The sequence below is a fragment of the Camelus bactrianus genome, chromosome 11, assembly GCF_048773025.1.
Source record: "Camelus bactrianus isolate YW-2024 breed Bactrian camel chromosome 11, ASM4877302v1, whole genome shotgun sequence".
Taxonomy (NCBI): Eukaryota; Metazoa; Chordata; class Mammalia; order Artiodactyla; family Camelidae; genus Camelus; species Camelus bactrianus.
This window is the reverse complement of record NC_133549.1, coordinates 82791971-82812798: the sequence shown is the minus strand read 5'-3', so window position 1 is coordinate 82812798 and position 20828 is coordinate 82791971. Positions and strand designations below refer to the sequence as shown.

Sequence of the window (20828 nt, the reverse complement as noted above, 5' to 3'; positions counted from 1 at the left end):
TCACAGTTGTAGAGTGCAGGTGAGCTGGGAAACTGAAAGCAGAGTGGCGCTGGTAGACGCTCCCCAAGTCACCCAAGAGGTGACTACTTAGAGGATGCTGGGGGAGGGGCGCCGCCGCACTTGCACCACGAGGGGACCTTTCCTTCCGGTCTGCGGTGGGTTGGTATCATGGCCCGGCATACTTAGCCAGCTCCCTGCGGGCAGGGGAGGGAGCCGCAGACCGCGCCCTCTCGCACAGCGCCCCCTGGCGGCCCCTCGCGAGCGCGCAGCTCGGCACCCCGGGAGAGTAACGGGCGGCGGGGAGGGCGCCCGCGAGGGCAGGGAGCCGGCGCGGGGCCGCCCCGGCGCCCGGAGATAAAAGCGGGCTGGCGGCGCGGCCGGCGCGATCTGCGCGTTCTCCTATTGATTAGCAGGGTCTGCCTGGAGGCCGGGATGCCCGAGGCGCGGGACCCGGACGAAGAGTGAGGGGAAGGGACCGGCTGGGCCGGTGGCCCCGCGCGCAGCCCCTCGCGCAACCCCGCGCCGGGCTGGGCACTGCCCGGAGGCCAGACCTTGGCCGCGCCGCTCCGGGGGCACGGGCAGCAGGCGGTGTGTCAGGCAGCGGAGGCGAGCGGCGGGCGCGGGCCGCTGCGAAGGGGCTGTGCCGCTGCAAAGACTAGAGGGGACACCTGCGAGCGCCCAAAGGTAACTCTCGGGCGCGCATGTGCGCCGCAGGCTCGGGACCTCAGCGCTCCCGCGCAGCGCGCGTCCCGCCAGCTCCCTCCAGCTGCCACTGGGGGCTGCCAGCCCCGCCTGGGGGACTGGTCTGCCGGTTCCCCTGGGCCACCCGACACCTGCCCCCGCCTTGGAAAGGGCTCAGGTGTGGCTGCAACTCCCCTAGAGTTTCCGAACTTTGCAGCGCGCGCGTCCAGGGGCTCCTCTTGTTCCGCGGAGCTCGGATGGGGGTTAGGGTCCGGCTCCGGGGTGGGAGGGGAGCCGAACGGAGGGGAGCGCCCGCCCTCCGGGGCCCGGAGCGGACAGTGAGTGCTGGCCGCGGGTCCACCAAGTCCAAGGCTGGGGCGGCGGAGACCCCGGTGCCCGGCCCCGCCCGCAGGTCCTCTGCAGAGGGATCCTGGCCCGCGCCCGGCGCCGCCTCTGCGGCTTAACCGCCTCGGAGCGGGGTCATTCATTCTCTTCGCCTGCCTCTGTCACTAACTTGGACCCAGGGGCCCCGACTCAGAGTTTTCCAAAAGTCGTGGCGGAACCTTAAGGGGAGCTGCTTGCGGAATGCGGCGGGCTTGGAGAGGGCTCCAAGCCGAGAAACGCGCTGAAGCCGTGGGCGGCAGCCTGAGGTCCGGCCTCCTTTGGGCCGTGGCCCTTCCAGTTTAACCCTTGACTGCCTAAAACGATCCCTGTTGATTGTCAGAAACATAGTGATACAACCCTTTAGCAGCGCTCCCCAAACTCGCTGGAACCTAAAACCCACGTGCCCCGCACCCACTTCTTGTTAAACATGCAGATTCCCGGGCCCCACCCTGACCTTTCTGGATAGGCTCTGGGGAAGAGCCTGTGAGGTTGTGTGTTTAAGGACTTCTCTAAGGGACTGTTATGACAACGTGCGTCTGAGAAGCCTTGCCTGTAAACCGAATGGTCAGCCAGGCTTTACCAGGATGGACGCCAGGCTCCGGTTCCTTGAAAAGTATATCCTGGAAAGGTCTGATAAAGGTGTAAATGTGTCAAACAGCTTGAAGGATTCTTGTCCAGGTGATGTTAAGGATGGCACAAATACAAAGGTTTGTTTCGCAAAGGGTTTGAGGTAGCTTATAACGTGTAATAAATATAACAACTAAATTAGATCCTACATTTAAGCAGGTCGTATAGAGAGAGAACTGAGTTAATCTGACTGTAAGACAGTATTTGTGGTTAAGGCTTTTGCAGCTAAAACCAAATATGAACATTTACATGGTTTTCATTACTCCAGAGCAACAGTTTTCCTAGCTTTGATTTAAAAAAAGAATTTTGCATGTGGGGCTTCATGTTTGGAGGGAGGAGACCGAGGGCCAGCATGTCTTGGCTGTTGCGGTGGCCAGGGCTGCAGTAGGATTCAGAGGGTAGGGTCCAGCTGCTGGGGGCAGCCCAGAGCAAAGCAGGAAGGATTTCACTGGGGAGCTGGCTGCAGCTTTACTCTTTGCTGACCATTTCTCAGTAAACCCTGCAGGGAGTTGGAGCCAGAGTCCCAGAAGTAAGGATGGATTTGCAAGGCCTTGATTAGGGAGGACTCAATCAGCAGGCCTGGAAGGGAGGCAGGGGCATCTCCTGCCAGGGTTGTCTTCTGGGGCTGGGGGCCCCAGGCTATACCCATCCAGGTAATGACCAGGCCTGGTGTAGGAATGTTTCCCAGTTTGCCCCCATCCTGCCACGCATCCTAAGGCACAGCTGGCCACAGCAGCCCATGAACAGGGACCCAGTCTGAGGGGCCCACAAATTCCCAAAGCCCATGTAGATTAGCAGAGCTGGCCAAGCCTGGAGCAGGAGGGGCTGGGGAGCATTGTGGTGTCAGAGTGATCCTGCCCTGTCCAGAGCGGGCAGCCAGTCACTGGCAGGCAAGAAGGATGATCTGCAGTTCAAGGAAGGCAGACATTTAGTTTTTAATGTCAAATCTTCAAATGTTTGAATGTCGTCACCTCATTTAACACATTTGAAGCCATGTGGCCAGTCTGGCTAGGCAGGAGACAGTTTGGACCATTGTTCCAAATTGGTACTGCTGCAAACAGGGGGCAAGTTTCCTTTGCTCATAACCTTAGAAATGGTGAGTTATCGAAGTTTGGATGGTTTTTCACTGCAAGACTTCTCAGAGCTTCCAACACATTGGTACACTTGTGCAACTCCAAATCAGGTGGATGGTAGATACAGTCGCCAAACTTTGGCCCCGGCAACTCGCCTTTCGTAGAGCATATTCCAGCAAGTACATCTTTGAACACACTTTGAGAAATGCTGCTTTGGACTGTGACTCAGTTGTCATAGCAGTGACGCAGCACGCCTGTTTGGGGTGTGTGGTGTGTGTTTAGCTGTTGCAAGGTACCTGTGAAGAAGCTTTCTGACTTTCCAGTTTGCGGGTTTCTTTTAAAATTTAAGATCAAAAGAGAGTCCATTAGTCATTGGTATAACTTTTCCCAAGACAACAGCTGTTGTTCTTGACTTCGTTCTTGGATATTTCTGAATCAAAATTTTTACAACAGGGTAGTTGACCATGTCATCCCTGGGTAAAAGTGTACTTGATAAAGCAGGCAAACTCAAACAATAAACCCCATGAAGAAAGCAGCAAAACTACAGCATGTGCTGGAGTCACCATAGTGGATCTAATCAACATGTCTTTAAAATCTGAAGCCTGGCTCTCTCTCCAGGGGACACTTGCTCTCCTGCTAGTGGTGGAGCTGCAGGCGGGCAGCCTGGACCTGGGGAGGGATTGCTCCAGGTGCGTTTTGGGGCTTGATATGCTGTGATATTAATCACATTTACTGTTACCTGTGAGACATTGTTACAAATGGAGCCATCCTGGGTCCCGGGGGCTTCTGCAGAAGTCAAAAGTTCAGCGAGGGGGCTCTGATGTGCAGAGAAGGATTACACCCTCACGGACTTGCTCTGAACTCTGAAGACACTGATTTCATTGTTTCTGGGAGATGTTTCCAGGTGCTTCTGCTATGTTGAGCTCTGTGGTGGGTCTGTTCAGTGGCAGATTTCATTTGCTTCAACTTTGCCTCGTGGCCCAAGGCTGAGACTTGGAGGAAGAAGTCGTACAGGAGGGCAGCACCAAGGCAGCTTTTGTTCTAGGCCAGGGAGGGGGCAAGGGCAGATTGCAGGTCCCTGAGACCTCTGAGGTGCACTGGCCCCCTGCTGCCAGTCTTTGCCCCTCACGCTTCCGGGTGGTCTCAGCACTAGGAGCCCTCCTGTCTTCTGGGATCTTGTTCCCTGTCATGTCCTGACTGTCCCCAGTACTCTCACCCTCCCTTCCACTGGCTCCTTCTCTCAGCCCACAAACTTGCCTCAGTCATTCATCAGAACATTTTTTTTTAAACCCATCTCTTACCCTTGTACATGCCACAGCCTAGCCCACGTCTCCTTCCCTCCATCATCAGCCCCCAGGAGCAGTCTGCTGGTCCCTGCATCCCCATTCTGCTCCTCCTACCCTTGTCCCTGACACCCGTGCCGGTGCTGGACCTGGTGAACCATCCCGGTGCTCTGAGCATTTGAGAGCTGCCCACACCCCTCCTCTCGGACAGCCCCTGCCCAGCCCTTCCTGCCTCCCTTGGCATTATTGTGATCACCTCTAAGGAAGCAGCCCCCAAATCCTCTGCCCCCCCCACCTCTGCAGTGCCCCCCTCCAGCCTGCAAATCCAGAATGCCAGCTGGAGTCCAGCACTCCCTCCTGTCTCTTCTCCCAGCTTCCTGGCTCTCAGCTCTGTCCCCTGCTTCATTCCCCATGACCAAAGGCTGACAGCTCCTGAGATCCTGCCCAGGGCAATGTCCCCATCCCTGCCTCCAAGGCCACTGCAATCTCCAGGGAGACCCTCATCCTCTTGACCGCGCTGGCTTTCCTGACCAGTCATCCCAAGTTCGTCCCTGCCACTTCTAGCCCACAGCCCAAGCCAGCATCCCATGCATGGCTCCTGTTACCCTGTATCCCTCCTCAAACCCCATCTCGGCCCCACAGGGCCTGCAGATGAAAGCCCAGTTTTTTTTTTTTTTTGGTTTAACAGTTAATTTCTTTTTTTTTAAATTTTATTTTATTGAGTTATAGTCAGTTTACAATGTTGTGTCAATTTCCAGTGTGGAACACAATTTTTCAGTTATACATTAACATACATATATTCATTGTCGCATTCTTTTTCACTGTGAGCTACCACAAGATCTTGTATACATTTCTCTGTGCTATACAGTATAATCTTGTTTATCTAGTCTATATATACCTGTCAGTACCTACAAATTTTGAACTCCCCATCTGTCCCTTCCCACCCCCCACCCCCCTGGCAACCACAAGTTTGTATTCTATGTCTATGAGTCTGTTTCTGTTTTGTATTTATGTTCATCTTTTTTTTTTTTTTTTTAGATTCCACACATGAGCGATCTCATATGGTATTTTTTTTTTCTCTTTTTGGCTTATTTCACTTAGAATGACATTCTTCAGGGACATCCATGTTGCTGCAAATGGCATTATGTTGTCATTTTTAATGGCTGAATAGTATTCCATTATATAAATATACTACATCTTCTTTATCCAGTCATCTGTTGATGGACATTTAGGCTGTTTCCATGTCTTGGTTATTGTAAATAATACTGCTATGAATATTGGGGTGCAGGTCTCTTTTTGAAGTAGGGTTCCTTCTGGATATATGCCCAGGAGTGGGATTCCTGGGTCATATGGTAAGTCTATTCCTAGTCTTTTGAGGAATCTCCATACTGTTTTCCACAGTGGCTGCACCAAACTGCATTCCCACCAGCAGTGAAGGAGGGTTCCCTTTTCTCCACAGCCTCTCCAGCATTTGTCATTTGTGGACTTTTGAATGCTGGCCATTCTGACTGGTGTGAGGTGATACCTCATTGTAGTTTTGATTTGCAGTTCTCTGATAATTAGTGATATTGAGCATTTTTTATGTGCCTATTGAACATTCATAAGTCTTCGAGAATTGCTTATTTAGGTTTTCTGCCCATTTTTGGATTGGGTTGTTTGTTTTTTTCTTATTAAGTCATATGAGCTGCTTATATATTCTGGAGATCAAGCCTTTGTTGGTTTCATCTTTTGCAAAAATTTTCTCCCATTCCTGTAGGTTGTCTTTTTGTTTTACTTATGGTTTCCTTTGTTGTGCAAAAACTTGTACGTTTCATTAGGTCCCGTTTGTTTATTCTTGCTTTTATTTCTATTGCTTGGGTAGACTGCCCTAGGAGAACATTTTTGAGATGTATGTGAGATAATGTTTTGCCTATGTTTTCTTCTAGGAGGTTTATTGTATCTTGTCTTATGCTTAAGTCTTTGATCCATTTTGAGTTTATTTTTGTGTATGGTGTACGGGAGTGTTGTAGCTTCATTAATTTACATGCTGCTGTCCAGTTTGCCCAACACCGTTTGCTGAAGAGACTGTCTTTATTCCATTGTATGTTCTTGCCTCCTTTGTTGAAGATTAGTTGACCAAAAGTTTGTGGGTTCATTTCTGGGCTCTCTATTCTGTTCCATTGGTCCATATGTCTGTTTTTGTACAAATACCATGCTGTTTTGATTACTGTAGCTCTGTAGTATTGTCTGAAGTCTAGGAGGGTTATTCCTCCAGCCTCTTTCTTTTTCTTTAGTAATGGAAAGCCCAGCTTCTTAACCTTGAGGGTGTTACCCTGACACCCCTCTCCAGCACCCCCTCCTGACCTCCTTCCACCACCACACCTGGGCCTCTCTAGCCCCTGCACACACCACACCCTCTGATGGTGCCTTCAACTGGGCCTGAGAGGGGCCAGTTGAAGGGCGCGTCTCTTAGTGGACACTGCTGGGTTTTTAATGTAAGCCATTCCTATTTGAAGGTTAGTGCTGTGTAAATAAACCAATCAGTAAAGCACATAATGCATACTCCCTAAGGACCATTTGAAGGGTCCACAGGCCGGGCAATGCATACTCCCTAAGGACCATTTGAAGGGTCCACAGGCCGGGCTACTGCCAGCTGTGTGCTCCAGCCCCATCCCAGCCGCCTGGTGCGTCTCCTCCCTCTTTCTCATTTGCTCCCTTGGGAGGGAGCTGCCCTTGGCCCTGGCAGCGTCCCCTGCCGTCCGTTGTCCCCGGTGCCCTTCCCCATCGCTGGGCCGGAGAGCTGAGGGTGTGACCAGGGATCTCTGTGCCCAGGGATCTTTGGGCAGCGCCTGGAGGACACCGTCCACCACGAGAGCAAGTATGGCCCAAGCCTGGCGCCCCTGCTGGTGGAGCAGTGCGTGGACTTCATCCGGGAGCGCGGGCTCACCGATGAGGGCCTCTTCCGCATGCCCGGCCCGGCCAACCTGGTGAGGGACCTGCCAGGATTCCTTCGACTGCGGGGAGAAGCCCCTGTTCGACAGGTGAGCTCCTGGGATGGGGGCACAGATGGGGCCACCCGCCCATTCCCCCTGCAGGGCCTCCTCTCAGGACGCCGGCTCCCTTGGGCAGAGATGGGGAGTGGGTGGTAGGTGGGATGGTGCCTTATGTGTGCCCAGCCAGCACCCCCGACGGGCAAAGTGCAGGGCACAGAATCACTGCAGCAGCCCTGGGTCTCCCCCGGGGATGGATCCTGCCCCAGCCGGGGCCCGCTCACCTCCATGCAGGCTGTACCCACTGCGAATGCCTGGAAGCCCACCTCAGCAGGAGAAGAGAAGGGCCCCTACAGGCATCGCCTGGGACTCCAGGCCTCCTGCACCGTCTGTCTCTTGGCTCTGCCTTCTCAGGAGGACCTACCCCCAGGCTCCTTTGGTGTCAACCTGGAGCTGCAGCAGCTCCAGCCCCACATCCTTGCAGGTTTTGGATGAGGCTGGGGGAGCGAGTTTCCTCCACTAGTCTTGGGCCAGTGCACATCCCAGTCTGTTACTGGGGCTTATCCGGTCCTGGGCTTGACCCTGGGATACAGCCAGAGTCACTTAGAGCCCGGGAATAAGAACGGCAGGGAAGAGGTGGCTGTTTGGGGGCCTCGTCTCTCTGACAGGACCCTCATTGTGGGGCAGTTATTCATAGAAAGTTCTTTCTGCATCAGGTGAACCCCAGTCCCCATGGGGCTTCTGCCCATTCTTCTCAGATCTGCCATCTGAGATGGCAGGGTCCCCTCTGTCCCAGGACAGGCCCACAGGTTTCTGCTGGCCTTTTCAGGTCCCCTCTTGGGACAGAACACCCCCAGCCCTTCCAGATTCTGCCCAGATGTGTCACCACAGCCAGGAGAGTCTGTCAATTTCTTTTTAGATGTGGAGTCTGTGACTGGCCACCATTTCCTAGAGGAGATCTGCTCAAGGGGGGTGCAAGGGTTCCTTCACCTGGAGCCCCGTGAATCTCCATCCGACACTCTGAGCATGTGGTCCAGTATTTACAATCTCAGTGAGCTTGTGGTCCACTCTGAACCCCGTCTAGTCAAGCCTCATCTATCCTGTGCAGTCAGATGTTGGGACTGGAGATAGCTTCAAATAATGCCCCTTCTGTGGTTCCTGGAAACTTGCTCTTCACTTTGGGGCTTTTCAGAGAAGGGACCACAGCCCAGGTTGCCTCTGACCCCACACCCTGAGCTCTCCTCTGGCTGTGGATGACCACAGCCTCTCCTTTCTCTGCCTCCCCTCAGCGGGAAGGTGCTGAGGAGCTGAGTGTGGTGCACCAGTGGGAAATCTAAGGGAGGTGATGTGGTCAGTAGCCAGAGGAACCCTGGGATCCAGAACCAAGGGGGAGAGTCTGGGGGCAGACGTGGGGCATCATCTGTTTAAACAGGGCAACAACAGGGTGTGGGAGCGAGTGGGCACACCTGGGAGGGGATGAAGGAGAAGAGAGGGAGGGGTACAACCTGAGAAGCTCTGCTGTGGAGGATGGGCTGGAAGTGATCCTAGGAATAGAAACAGAAATGGCAGAGGGAGACTGAAGCCCAGGGAAGGCCCGCCCCACTCTGCTGAGAGGTCAGGAGTCAGGACTGCACGGTGGGGGAGTCTGAGGGGCTCTGCCTCTCTAGGGGGTATACAGCTGGTGGGCCAGGAGGGGAGAGGACCCAGCCTGAGGCTTTCAGGAGCTTCAGCTTGGCATAGAGCATGTGTGCAGTGCAGGCAAAGCAGAGGGAGGCACTCCAGGGAGCTAGGTTTTATCCTGAGTCCTGGGAGCCCTGGCAGAATTGGAGGAGGCAGTAGCCAGATCTGGTTTGTATTTGTAGAAATCCCCTGGGTTGGCATCAGACGTCGGACAGTATGTCTGGATCCCTGGGAGCTTCTGAAAGCCCAGATTCCAGGCCCTGCCCTCTCCGCTCCTGTGGAATCAGACTCGGGGCAGGGGAGCGGCAGGGGGAGTGGGAATTTGCATGTTTAAAAGCCCCCAGTGATTCTGCTTAACAACCAGATTTAGGGGTCAGTGGTCAAGGGGGAGCCGCTCACTGGAGCTGGGGTGAGTGGGATGAGAGGGGGCAAGGCAGGCCCCTCTCTGGCCCCCTAAGCCTCAGCTTCTCTTCAGCCTCTCTTTCCCCCTGCCCTCTGCTGGTGCCCCGACCCCCTGCTCCCATCTGGAGTACCCCACAGTAAACCCTGCCCTCAGTGTGCTTACAGTCTTTTCTTAAATGGTCATGTGTCCATTTTGTGGATTAGGACCCAAGGCTAATCCCATAGAACTTGCCCCAGATGCCCAGATGTGGCCTCTGCCCAGCCAGATTCTGGCCTCTTTCCCAGAGCCCCTTGCCCTCCACTTACATCCCCCCTCCAAAAAAGTCCCTCTCTCTGAGTCCCTGCTTACCCTTCCAGAACCATCCTGTTACTCCCTCCTGTTACGTGGGGCCTCTTGTCCGTCATCCACCCTTGCCTGTCCTCCGCCCCCTGAATGTCCGGGCTCCTCCACCTGCCTTTCCAGGGCCCATCTCACAGTGTTCCCTGCACTGCCACCGCTGCCCTGGCCTCTCTGGGTGCCTCTCCCTTCTGGAAACTTCTCCCTGGGGTATCTGACACCGTTCTCTCCCACTTCCTGGCATCTCCTCGGCAGCTCCTCGGCCCTGCACTTGTGCCCACCCCCTACACAGAGGTCCCAGGGCTCCTCTTCTTCACTCCCTGACAGAAGGGTCCCGGGGCCCACACTCTGGCAGAGGTAATCCAGGCTCACTCCCTGGGCGTAGACCACACTCTCCACCAGGATGAACTCTGGCTTCCGGTCCTGGGCCCGCTTTTCATAAAGAGCCCCACTGGGCTTGGAAGCTGCAGTCACACCTGTCCCTCCCTGGTTCCTGGTCCACAGCAGCTCCTGCAGCCCTGACCATGCTGTTGAGCGTGGAGGAGGGTCTCCCCTGTGCCCAACCCTGGTGGCTCCAGTGACTCTCACACCCTCCTTATGACACTCAGCATCCATCCGTTGAGTGAGAGCATGGGAGGCTGCTGTGAATGAGACAGACAGTAGACAAGGTCCCGCCCTCATGTGGCTGGGACAAATGACAAGTCATGCACACAGGGAACCAGCCCAGGCTCCTATCACCCAGCCGGGGGCCCCCTCCCGCCTGGCCCACGGCACAGAGCAGGGCATGCTCCTGGCTCCCAGAGCAGATGGGAGCAGCAGGCAGCTTGGCCCCCAGCGAGGTAATGGTTGGTGCCTGGAAGCCAGCAGAGGGGCTGAGGTGAGAAATAGGGGCTGGGCCGCCGCGTGGAGAGTGGATTGTAGGGGAGTGAGGTGTACAGGGGACAGGCAGGAGACCGTGGCTGTGTTCTGGATGCACTGGGTGCAGGATCGGGACGGGTGACAGCACCTGCCCTGGAAGGGCTCCCAGGCTGGTGTGCGCCCGTGGTGCTGTGGGCTGTGGAACATTCTCCTTGAGTGCTGGGGGTGAGGGCTGGATTCAGGGACGGAGGGTTGGAGGGGAGTTTAGGAAAAAAGTACCAAGAAAAAGCCTTGTGCCAACTGTGGGGAGGGCGGAGAGGAAGTGCATTTCTAGGAATGGAGGAAGGAAGGTGAGGCCATCAGGGCAAGGCCCTGGGGAGGGGCAGGGCGCCCTGAGCTGGGGCTGCCCCACTGGCTGGGCCGGGCCTCCCGGGCCCAGGAGCGCTGTGAACCACCAGCAGCCAGGAGGAGCCAGGAAGGGGCTATGGGCATGGATGCCGCCAGCGAGGTCTGCAGAGTGGAGGCCACTCTGCGTCTACTTGGCCCAGATCAGAAATGCACCCCCACTCCTCTGCCCCGGGGGAGGTAGAATGGCTGGCCCTTGTCCAAAGGCAAGACCGCTGATCCTCCTTGCCTCCTGTCCTGCCCCGCCACCCACCAGCCCTCCTGGGCTCCGGCTCACAGAGTGGCTGGCAGTGAACTCGTGAACGCCCCGGGTCAGGGAAGGGGCGCTGGGCTCAAGGCTGGGCACCCACTGGGGCCATAAGCACCCAGGAGGTGAGGGTGTTGGCAGAAGAGGTGTCTGGGAAAAGGCAGTGGGGGTTGGGGTGGGCATCAGGCCAGTGGAAGGGGGCCCTTCACTCCCACCGCTTCCCTAGCCAGCTGTCACAGTGCACGTGCGTGTGTGCTCACACACGTGCTCACAAGGACATGCTAGCAGAGGCTGCCCCTGAGGTGAGTGGTGCGAGGTGTTGGTCACTCCTGCGGTTCCTTGGTGCCCCGGCCTCACACATGGCCCCCCGCCTGCAGCACCACAGACGTGCACACGGTGGCCTCCCTGCTGAAGCTCTGCCTGCGGGAGCTCCCCAAGCCCGTAGTCCCCTTCGCCAGGTACGAGGACTTCCTCAGCTGTGCCTAGCTGCTCACCAAGGACGAGGGGGAGGTTAGTGGCTCATGGGGACCCATCTTGTGGGGGCTGAGGGGGGCCTGCCAGTTGGTGGGGGAGAATGTGGAGTCAGGACTTTTCATGACTTTTCCTGGCACAGATCCTGGCTTGCAGCCTGCTCTGTGTGTGTCTAGGGTTCAGGGTGCAGCCCTGGAGTGGCTTGCTCTGGTGAGGGGACAGGCCTGGATCCTCACAAGCCTGGCCTGACTGCTCCTTGAAGGGAGACGGGAGTGGTGGCACCTCCTGGTCAACTGGGGCCCGGCTACATTGGCGGAGAATGGATGGAGGTCTGGACTCTGAGTCCCAACTCCCCTTCACCAACCCTTTCCTCCAGTAAGAGAAGAGCTGGGGCCACACTGCTTTGAAATGCTCTTTTTCTCTCTCAATCCCGAGGGGACTCTGGAGTTGGCTAAACAAGTGAGCAGCCTTCCCCTGGTCAACTACAACCTGCTCAGATACATCTGCAAGTAAGTGACTGGGGTGGGGGCTCCCGTTCCCCGTGCTCCGGCTCCGTGCCCTCCATGGAGCCTGGCTCTGCTCTCGCCTGCACTTCTCCCTGAGTGTCAAGCCAATAGGAAATATAAAAGGACACACCCCGCACTCTTGGAGCACACAGGCCCCTTGGGAGCAGGCGGGGTCACACAGTCCTGAGTGCATCTTTCCTGGAGGAAGGGGACGTAGCCTGTTCCTTCTGCCTCCTCTGGGTCTGCCTCCTGACCATGACCTGGGCTCAGGTGGTGGGAGAGGACCTCCAGGGTGATCCCCCGCCAGCCCTTGGGTCTTCCTAGGCATCTGTCCCCACTGCAGGTGGGAGAATTGTGTCTCTCCATGCCAACGACGGGCCCTTGTCCCTGTGGCCTTTGCTTCTGATGGCCCGCTGAGACCCCAGGGGAAGCTCTGCGCCTTCCAAGCCTGGCAGCAGCAGCTGGCTGTGCCCGGCAGCTGTGGAAACACGTGGGTGCAGCCGAGCATGGGGGCCTGGCAGCTCCCAGGAGATCTGGCATCAGGATTTGCTTCTCTGCCAGCTGTCTCTTCCTAACTTTGAAGGTTTCTGGATGAAGTTCAGTCCCACTCAGATGTCAACAAGATGAGTGTCCAGAACCTGGCAACCGTTTTTGGACCTAATATACTTTGGCCACAGATAGAAGACCCGGTGACCATCATGGAAGGTGACGGGCGGGGTGGGCGTGGTGGTGCTCGGTGCTCTGGGCTCGCTTTGGTCCTGGGCAGGTCCTCAGAACCCTCATGCCAGGCCAGCGGGACCGGTGGCTCCATCCCTGGGGGCTTGGCAGGAGCCTCCCCGGACCGCCTCGTTCCTCTCCCGGCTCCTCCTCCCCCGTGGGGTCAGCTGTAGAAGGCAAATCACGGGGTCATAGGGTACAATTAGAATGGCGGGGGGCGGGGGCGGGCAGCGGTGTATAGAAAAGGTCGGTGTCCTTGCCCTTGAATACACACAGGTGTTTTTGCTTTATTAAAGTAATTTCAAGTAAGTAGTTGTCATAGGCTTATTCTGGATGTCAGAGCTTTGCAAACCCTGGGGATCTTCTGTTCAATAATGAAAAAGAATAAAAAGATAAAAACTAGCAGCCATAGCAGCTGCTTTCAATATGCCAGAGCCTCCACCGAGGGCTTTACTTCCATCACCTTGTTTGAACCTTGCAAGCAGCCCGAGCTGTGGTTACTGCCCCCATTTTACAGATGATCCAGGCCAGGAGGGACAAGCTGACTTGTCCTCCAGATTTTTCAAAGGGCACAGGTGCAGGCTGGCATGGAAATGAAAGCCCTGCTTGGAGACCTCACGGAAGATGGTCCCCAAGGGGTTTGTGAGAGTCTTGCCGCTCACAGACGGGAAACCCACAGCCAGTCCCAGTGCACCCAAGGGGTGCACAGACTGGCCAGGGCTCAGGCAGGACCCCCCAACCCCATGCCATTCCTCACTGAGTGTGACCTGCGGGGGGTGTGAAGGGTGTGGGGTGGCTCTGGGGCTGCTCTGCTCCCCTCCCCCAGCTGAGGGTGTGGCTCTTGGGTAGTGCTCATGCCCAGCACCCCCTTGGCCTACTGTAGGTCTCCCACCCCAGGCCCCAGAGCTCCTTCCCACCTGCCATGTTGCACGAATGCCTGAGGGCAAATGCTTACCCTGATGACTTTGCTGAGTTCCTGCTTCACTTGCTCTTCTGGACTAAAGATTCTTTACTTAATTTTCCCCACGATTCTCAGTTACATCCAAGCATTTCACCCACCTTATCATGTCGAAGCCGCCCTCCACTCACCCGGCTCTGGTCTTTGGTTGAGGATGACAGGAGGCGAGGAGGCAGGTGGATCAATACCCTGGACCCTCTGCAGTGCCTCCCTTTGTCGCTGACCCCTCCCCCACCGCACCGCCTCAGGAACCGAGTCCCCACAGATGCCACAGGCTGCACGTCAGGGGCCGTGGCCTGGAGAAGAGGGGTTGTGTGTATGGGTGTGTGACTGTGTTTGCATTGGGGGGACTGTTCAGGGGTGGCTGTGTGGATTTGTATGTATGTGCATGGAATTGTGTGTGTGTATGTGGCTGTGTAAGGGATTGTGTGTGTGTGTATGACTGTAGGGGATTGTGTGTGTGTTATGACTGTGGGGGGGATTGTATGTGTGTGTGTTGTGTGTATATAGGGTTGTGTGTGTGTGCCCACATGCACCTGTAGGACATCTCTATTCCCTGTTTCAGTGTCCTGTGCCCTCCAGGGTATGGACAGTCAGGCACAGCCATTGTGGGCTGCCCAGGGCGGTGACATGGGGCAACCGGGAGGGCTCTGCAATCGAGGTTGTGGTTTCCAGCCTCAGCCTACACTGGCTCACCCCGCAGCCCTCACGGGCATCGTGCCTCTCCTCCCCCCACCAGCTGGTTGGGGTGGGCGCGAAGTGCCTCTCTGTGCTCCTGGCCCCACGTCGGAGGAAGGGGATCTTGGGCACGGTCCTTCTGTCCATGCCTGGACTTGGAGGGTGTGGTGTCCGTCCTTTCCTTCAGGCTGGCAGATGGCAAGCTCTCATGGAGTCCTCACTTAAAGGGCAGCTTGATCTGGGGCTACAAGCAGGGCCGGACACCCTGGGTCCGAGCTGTAGCTTCCCCTGACCCCTGGGAGAGGTTCTGGAGAGCCTGGGCTGGAGGCCCTCACATTCACAGCCAGGCCTCTCTCGCTGCTTCTTCCTGGCAGGCACTTGCCTGGTCCAGCACCTGATGACCGTCCTGATCCGCAAACACAGCCAGCTCTTCACCTTGAGGACCACAGAAGGGCCAGCCTCCCCACATGGGGGCCCCCCGTGCACCGTGGGATGGGGCCCGGAGGAGGTCACCAGGGACAGCCAGCCAGAGCCTGGCAGCCCCGGCGCCCCCGGCCTGCCCTCGCACAGGACCTCTTCTCTGGATGGGTCCGCCGTGGCGGCGCTCTCCAGAACCTCTCCCACGGGCCTGGGGAGCCGACGCGGCCCTGCTGCCACCAGCCCTGGGAAGAAGGTGCAGACTCTGCCCAACTGGAGGTCCTCCTTCTGGCAGTCGGGGTCCCGGTCCGGGAGCCCGAAGGTGGGCAGCGCATCCCTGGAGGTACCCATTATCTCCTCCGGAGGGAACTGGCTCATGAACGGGCTGTCCTTCCTTCGCGGCCACCGCTGGGCCTCCTCGGGAGACCGGCTCAAGGACTCAGGCTCCGAGCAGAGACTCTCCACCTACGACAACGTGCCCCCAGCCAGCCTCTTCCCCAGCACGTCCAGGGGGGCTGGCACGCCGTGGTCTGGGGCCTCCTCCTACGAGGCCTCGGCCAGGGACTCGGTCAGCAGCTGCACGGCCTGCCGGGCCAGCGACTCCTCCGCCTGCAGCTCCCTGCACACCGAGGGGGCCCTGGAGCCCTCCCCCGCCCCCAGCAGCAGTGAGGAGTGCAGACCCCTGGGCCCGGAGCGCGGCCTGGATGGGGTGGGCACCTGCATCAGCAGCAGCGAGGCCAGCGAGCCGGGCAGCCCGGCCTGGGAGCACGCCCGCCGCTCCGAGGCGCTCCAGGGCCTGGTCGCAGAGCTCAGGGCACAGCTGTGCCGGCAGAGGACTGAGTACGAGGCGAGTGTGCAAAGGTAAAGGGCTGTGGCTGCAGGGGTGTGCGAGGCTGGCCCTCCCTGGCTGGGCAGAGCGCTCGCAGCCAGCTGCTCACTGGACACCGGCCCCAGGCAGTCAGCCTCTGGAGCAGGGCTCAGAGCCGCCAGCTGCCCTTCTGGGAGAATGTCCCCAGGACAGGGCTGGGAATGGAGGGGTGGGGGTCCTATCCTGGGGAAGTGTGGGAGCTGGGGCCCTGGCATGCAGTCAGAACGCCTCAGGGCCTGCTGAACCACTGAGTGAGTTAGAATCTCAGCCTGAGCTGCTCAGAGTGACTCGGAGTGGGAGTCCCTATGTGGCCCTCAGGTAGGGAGGAGGCCAGCCCCCAAGGTGTGTTGCAGCCCGGGCGCTGTGTGTGGGGGCAGGGCCCACGTGCAGTGCAGGCCCCGGACCGGCCTGGCTGGCTGACCGTGCTTGGGCCTGGCGTGGAGTGAAGACTCCTGATCGGAATCCAGTTTCCTCCGAGGAGGGAGCTGGCCGTGCTGAGCCCAGCCCTCACTCCTGCTCGGTCAGAGGGCACCTCGTGCCACTCTCTAAGTCTTGCTCACTGATGGGCCCTGGTTCCATCCTCCCAGCCTCCCTCTGAGGAGGGTACTTTCCAGCTCTGAGAGGCTGAGTTCCCCGGTGAACGTCACCAGCAGAGCCCGCACTGGACAGTGCTTCCATCAGCATCTCAGACCCCTTAGCTCCGCTCGCCCCAGGCCTGGTGTCAGCCATCTGGCGTATGATAGCAGAGGGCTTCAGCAGGTTCTGAGGGCTGCCTTTTCCCATCAGACTGTGGAGATGGAAGGGATTCTAATTCTGAGCCTGGGATTTCCACAGGGAGATGGAAAGGCAGCACTTGGCCTTCCTGTTCTGCTGTAGCCATCTCGTGGGTACCTGGGGTGTGTCAGGCGTGTACAGGTGCTGTGTCCACGGTGGGAAGATGGCAGGAAAGGGCAGTGGCCCCTGCCCTGGGGGAGGTCGGGGGTGGGAGTCACAGCAGGTGATGTCTGAGCCAGGACTTGAAGGACCAACAGGACTGAGTTGAGGGAGGAGGAGAAAGGACACGGTAGGAGAAAAACCCTGGGGTTTAAAATTGTGGATAAAACCCACACTGTCAGCACTGGGTTGGAACTGACCAGGCAGAGGTAGCAGTGGAAGCTCCCTGCAGGCTCGCTGGGAGGTGATGACTGCTGAAGGTGAGCTCAGACTAAACTGCGGAAAGCCTGGAGGTGCCCTGGGCGGAGGCTGGCTGAGGATGGCCTCAGAGTGGGGTGAGGACCACCTTCTCGCTCCCTCGGCTGTTTATGGGGCTGGCTTGAGCCTCTAGGCCTTTCACCGTCTCAGAGGCTGGGGTTCTCAAGGGGAAATGCAGTGTTGTCACCTGGTGGGCTCTGGATTCGAGTCCCTGCCCCTTGTGTATTGGCTGAGTGTCTGGGCAGGCCCTCTGGGCACAAGTGACCTCATCGGTTTGTCGTGAGGAGGAAGTGATGTAGTAGGTGGGGGTGCCCGGTACAGACCCCGGCACGTCCAGCATGCTCGCGTGACCTGCTTGGTGGGTCGGAGGTCAGGCAAGGCTCTCAGAGACAAAGGGAGAGCAGCGGCAGCCCTTGGGGGGCTCTCGCTGGCAGAGTGGCCTGGCCGTCATCCTGACTAGAGGGGGTGTTCTAGAGGGACACAGGTAGGACTGGGGCCCCCTCCAGTGGGTCTTTGGGGGACATGTCTGCCCAGATGGAGTCTGGTCTGGGAGGGGCGGGGAGACCAGCTTTCTGCCCTGCCTCCTGGGACTCAGAGCCCCTCCCCTGCTCCCTGATCCCTGCATTCCCCAGACACCTGACTGTGTTGCTTGTCTGCAATGCTGGGGACACGGCTATGACCCAGACTGATCAAAATCTTGCTCCTATTTGGTGAGAGTGGGAGGGGGAACAGAGAGACCATAAACAGGATAGATTTTTAAAAAAATATGTTAGAAGCTTAGGTAGAGGAGGTGAACAAAGGGGAGCATGGGGGAGAGGGTGGGGAGGCACGGCTGGGAGGGGGCATCAGTGCTGTGGGCAGAAGGCCAGGTGCAGAAGCCGGCAGCTGAGGGGGGCTGGGGCTGTGTGGGCAGGTGGAGGGAAGAGTGGGGGCACAGGGGGCCGAGAGGCCTTTTGGCAGGAGTGATGCCCTGATTTTATTCCCAGTGAGATGCGAAGCTGCTGCAGGGCCGTGAGGACTTTGATCACTTTGATGAGTTACCCTGGCTGCTGCGCTCAGGGGCTCCTGACGGGGCTCAAGGGCAGACAAAGTCCAGTTAGGAGGCCCCGGCCACCCAGGCCAGAACTGCGGGTGGCGTGGACCTAAGGGGCAGCAGTTGAGGTGGGAGAAGCAGCCAGATTCTGAACATGTTTGGAAGAGTTTTTCCAGTTTTGATTGGATGTGGGGAGGGGGAGGAAGGACTGACTTGAGGGACGTTTTTGTTTTGGCTGCGCAACTGGAGGAAGGTAGTCACTGGGCGGGGAGCCTGGGGCAGTGGGAGGGTGACTTGGGGAGGGAGGGTCAGGAGCTCGGTGGTGGGCCTGTTAGGTTGGAGATGCTTATTAAGTTTCTGAGTGGAACCGAGGGAGATAAAGATCGAGAGCTGTCGGCACGGAGCTGGTGCTTTTGAGTCTGGAGGCTGGACAAGGTCACTCAAGGAGCGGCGTGGAGGGGAGGCCCAGGCTGTGCCTGAGAGCAACGGGGGTGGGGAGGACCTGGCAAAGGAGGGACCCGGACTGGAGGAGAAGCAGTGGGGGGGGGTCTTCTTTCTGACAGCAGGCCCAGTGCTCAGATGGGGGTGGGGGTGAAGGGAGGCTCTCTCCCTTCTCCGTGCTTTGTGTTCAGTGGTTGAGGGTGGAGGCCTGGGCCTGGGTCTGGGTGCTGCGGGGAATCGGTATTTGCTACACACACACACCGTGTACCAGGTGGTGCGTGGTGCACACGTGGTCTCCTTGGGCCATTGTAGCTACACTGGGGGAAGGTTGTCCCCTGCTTTTTAGGAGAGGGCACCAGGGCTGAGAGCAGTCTGTGTCCCACGCACAGTCACGTGTCTCAGTCAGCCCGGTTCCCAGGGGCCAGGCGCCACACGTCCCTCAGGCCTGACAGGAGCACGTTGTCTGGTGGAAAAGATGCTGTGCTAACGTCTGCATGGTGCGGTGCCCCCCTCCATGGGTGCCCGTGGCGGAGCCCTGTGGTAGCAGGAAGGAGCAGAGGTGTGTGTGAGCTGCTGGGGAGGATCAGGAGACGCTCCCCAGGCGGTGCGGCCTCTGGGCCGGGGTGTGGAGGCTGAGTGGGAATGGAAGATGAAGTGACATCCCGAATAGGGTTTCCTGTGAGTCACTGGAGCTCAAGGGGCCTCGCAGGAGAGCAAACTCAGGGACAGGTTCCTGCTGCCCTCTCAGTTCAGGGCCCAATCCTGTTCTCTGCCAGCCGGCAGGCCATCCCTCAGCAGGACAGTTGGCTGGGCCGGAAGGCAAGTGGTCACCCGTATTTGCGTGCAGACTCAGGGAGGCTCGGCCTCGAGTGCCAGAAACCGAGGGAGGGTCTCTGGGGGTGAGCCCCCTGCTGGCTCGGGGTGAAGCGCAGGGTCTTGTGAGGAGACGTGGTCCATGCGGCCTCGCCTGGCGCCGGGTCTGAGCCCGCACCGTCCTCTCCCACGTGCCAGGCTGACCGACCATCCCACGTCTGCAGACGGTGGAGCCCACCTGGCAAACCCTGTGGGCCCAAGTCTAAAACGTCTTCTCAATTTTTTTCTTTTTTTGACATCTACTCATGGTATTTATTTACTTGTCTGTCAAGTTGGCAGAGATTTCTTTAAATTGTAGTACAGTTGATCTACAGGGTTGTTAGTGTCTGGTGTACAGCATAGTGACTCAGTCACACATATACGTTATATATTCTTTCATATTTTTCATTATAGGTTATTTCAGGGAAAGACAAATATCAAATATCACTTTCTTCTTGATTTTTAAGACTCGGAGAAGGTAGTGCCGACCTGAGGAAACGAATGTCACGGCTAGAAGAAGAGCTGGACCAGGAGAAGAAGAAGTACGTGATGCTGGAAATAAAGCTGCGGAACTCGGAGCGGGCGCGGGAGGACGCGGAGAAGAGGAACCAGCTGCTGCAGAAGGAAATGGAGGAAACCTGACTATTGGGGCCAAAGGTGCCAGAGCCCCAGAATAAAGGAATGGGGGGAACTCACTTTGTGCCTCGTGGCACACCCTCCCGTCGGCAGGGAGGAGGAGCCAGAGCCTCTGCAGCTGGGACCTGGGCCTCTGTGGCGCCCAGAGATGCAGAGCTGGCTGGAGAGGGAAGTCCTGACACACACCTCCGCACCCCTGGGATGCTGGGGGGCACTGTCGGGAGCCTGAGCCCCACACGGGTTCTGGATGCAGCTCTGACCATGCAGGCTGGGGCAGGCATCAGAGGGGACAGTCCTGTTGCCACTGAAACAGATGACACCCAGGATCCGAGCAGCCCCCTGGGAACATTTTGCATTTGTTAAATCTGCTCTGAAAGCATGATGCCTTGATGCCTGACTCCTTTTTTACTGTCACGCAAAGTGAGGGTTACCAAGTGACCTCCTCTGTTTCTCACAAGGTTGGGAGTCCTCAGGGTGTCCTGTGCATGGAATGGCAGGGGGTCTTCAGGAGTGGGGTGTGAAGCACCCTAGGGAGCACCCAGCCTTGTCATGGCCACTGAAGCTGGCCGTAGGCGCACGTGTGTGTGTGCTCTCAGCTCCACCATCTGTGCTCCAAGCATGAGGGTTTTCCTCCCTCCCTCTCCCCACCACCTGCTGACCCAGGGCCTTCTGACCCAGAGTCTCAAGGGGCAACAATAAAGGGCAAAGACAAGACCTTGGCCATGGGGAGCATCCCTGTGCCCTGTTTACCATGGCCCTGGGCGGGCACTGCATCTCTGGTACCTGGCTGCAGCGCTGAACAAAGTCACACAAATGATCCAGTTTTCCCTGAAAAGAGGTGTGGTTGTGAGGGATCTACAGGCATAGATGTTGCCACTAGAGGGGTTGTGTCCCCTCTGACTTGAGATGGCCTCCCAGGGCTCTGTCCCCACCACCACCCCAAGACAGCACTGTAGCCTCCACCTGGGGCCACACACCAACAGAATGCTGGCCCCATCCTGAGGGGGAAATCCTTTTGCTAGGAACCCTGGTGGTGATGGTAGCATGAGCCCGCATACATTTTGGCCTCTCTTGGGCCACTAGGTCAGGAGGCTTTTGGCTTTTCTCTGGTCCC

General features: G+C 57.7%; 1 protein-coding gene across 1 annotated transcript; it reads left to right on the top strand.

The window, feature by feature from the left end:
• The first annotated feature begins 432 nt into the window (after positions 1-432).
• Positions 433-20096, top strand: LOC105078521 (rho GTPase-activating protein 22-like). Its single transcript, XM_074373120.1, is given in 10 exon segments — positions 433-461; positions 4116-4213; positions 6860-7026; positions 7028-7068; positions 11324-11456; positions 11853-11926; positions 12507-12628; positions 14651-15554; positions 19546-19712; positions 19715-20096. Coding segments are annotated over 10 exon segments (1776 nt in total). The 3' UTR covers positions 19756-20096.
• Positions 20097-20828: the final 732 nt, after the last annotated feature.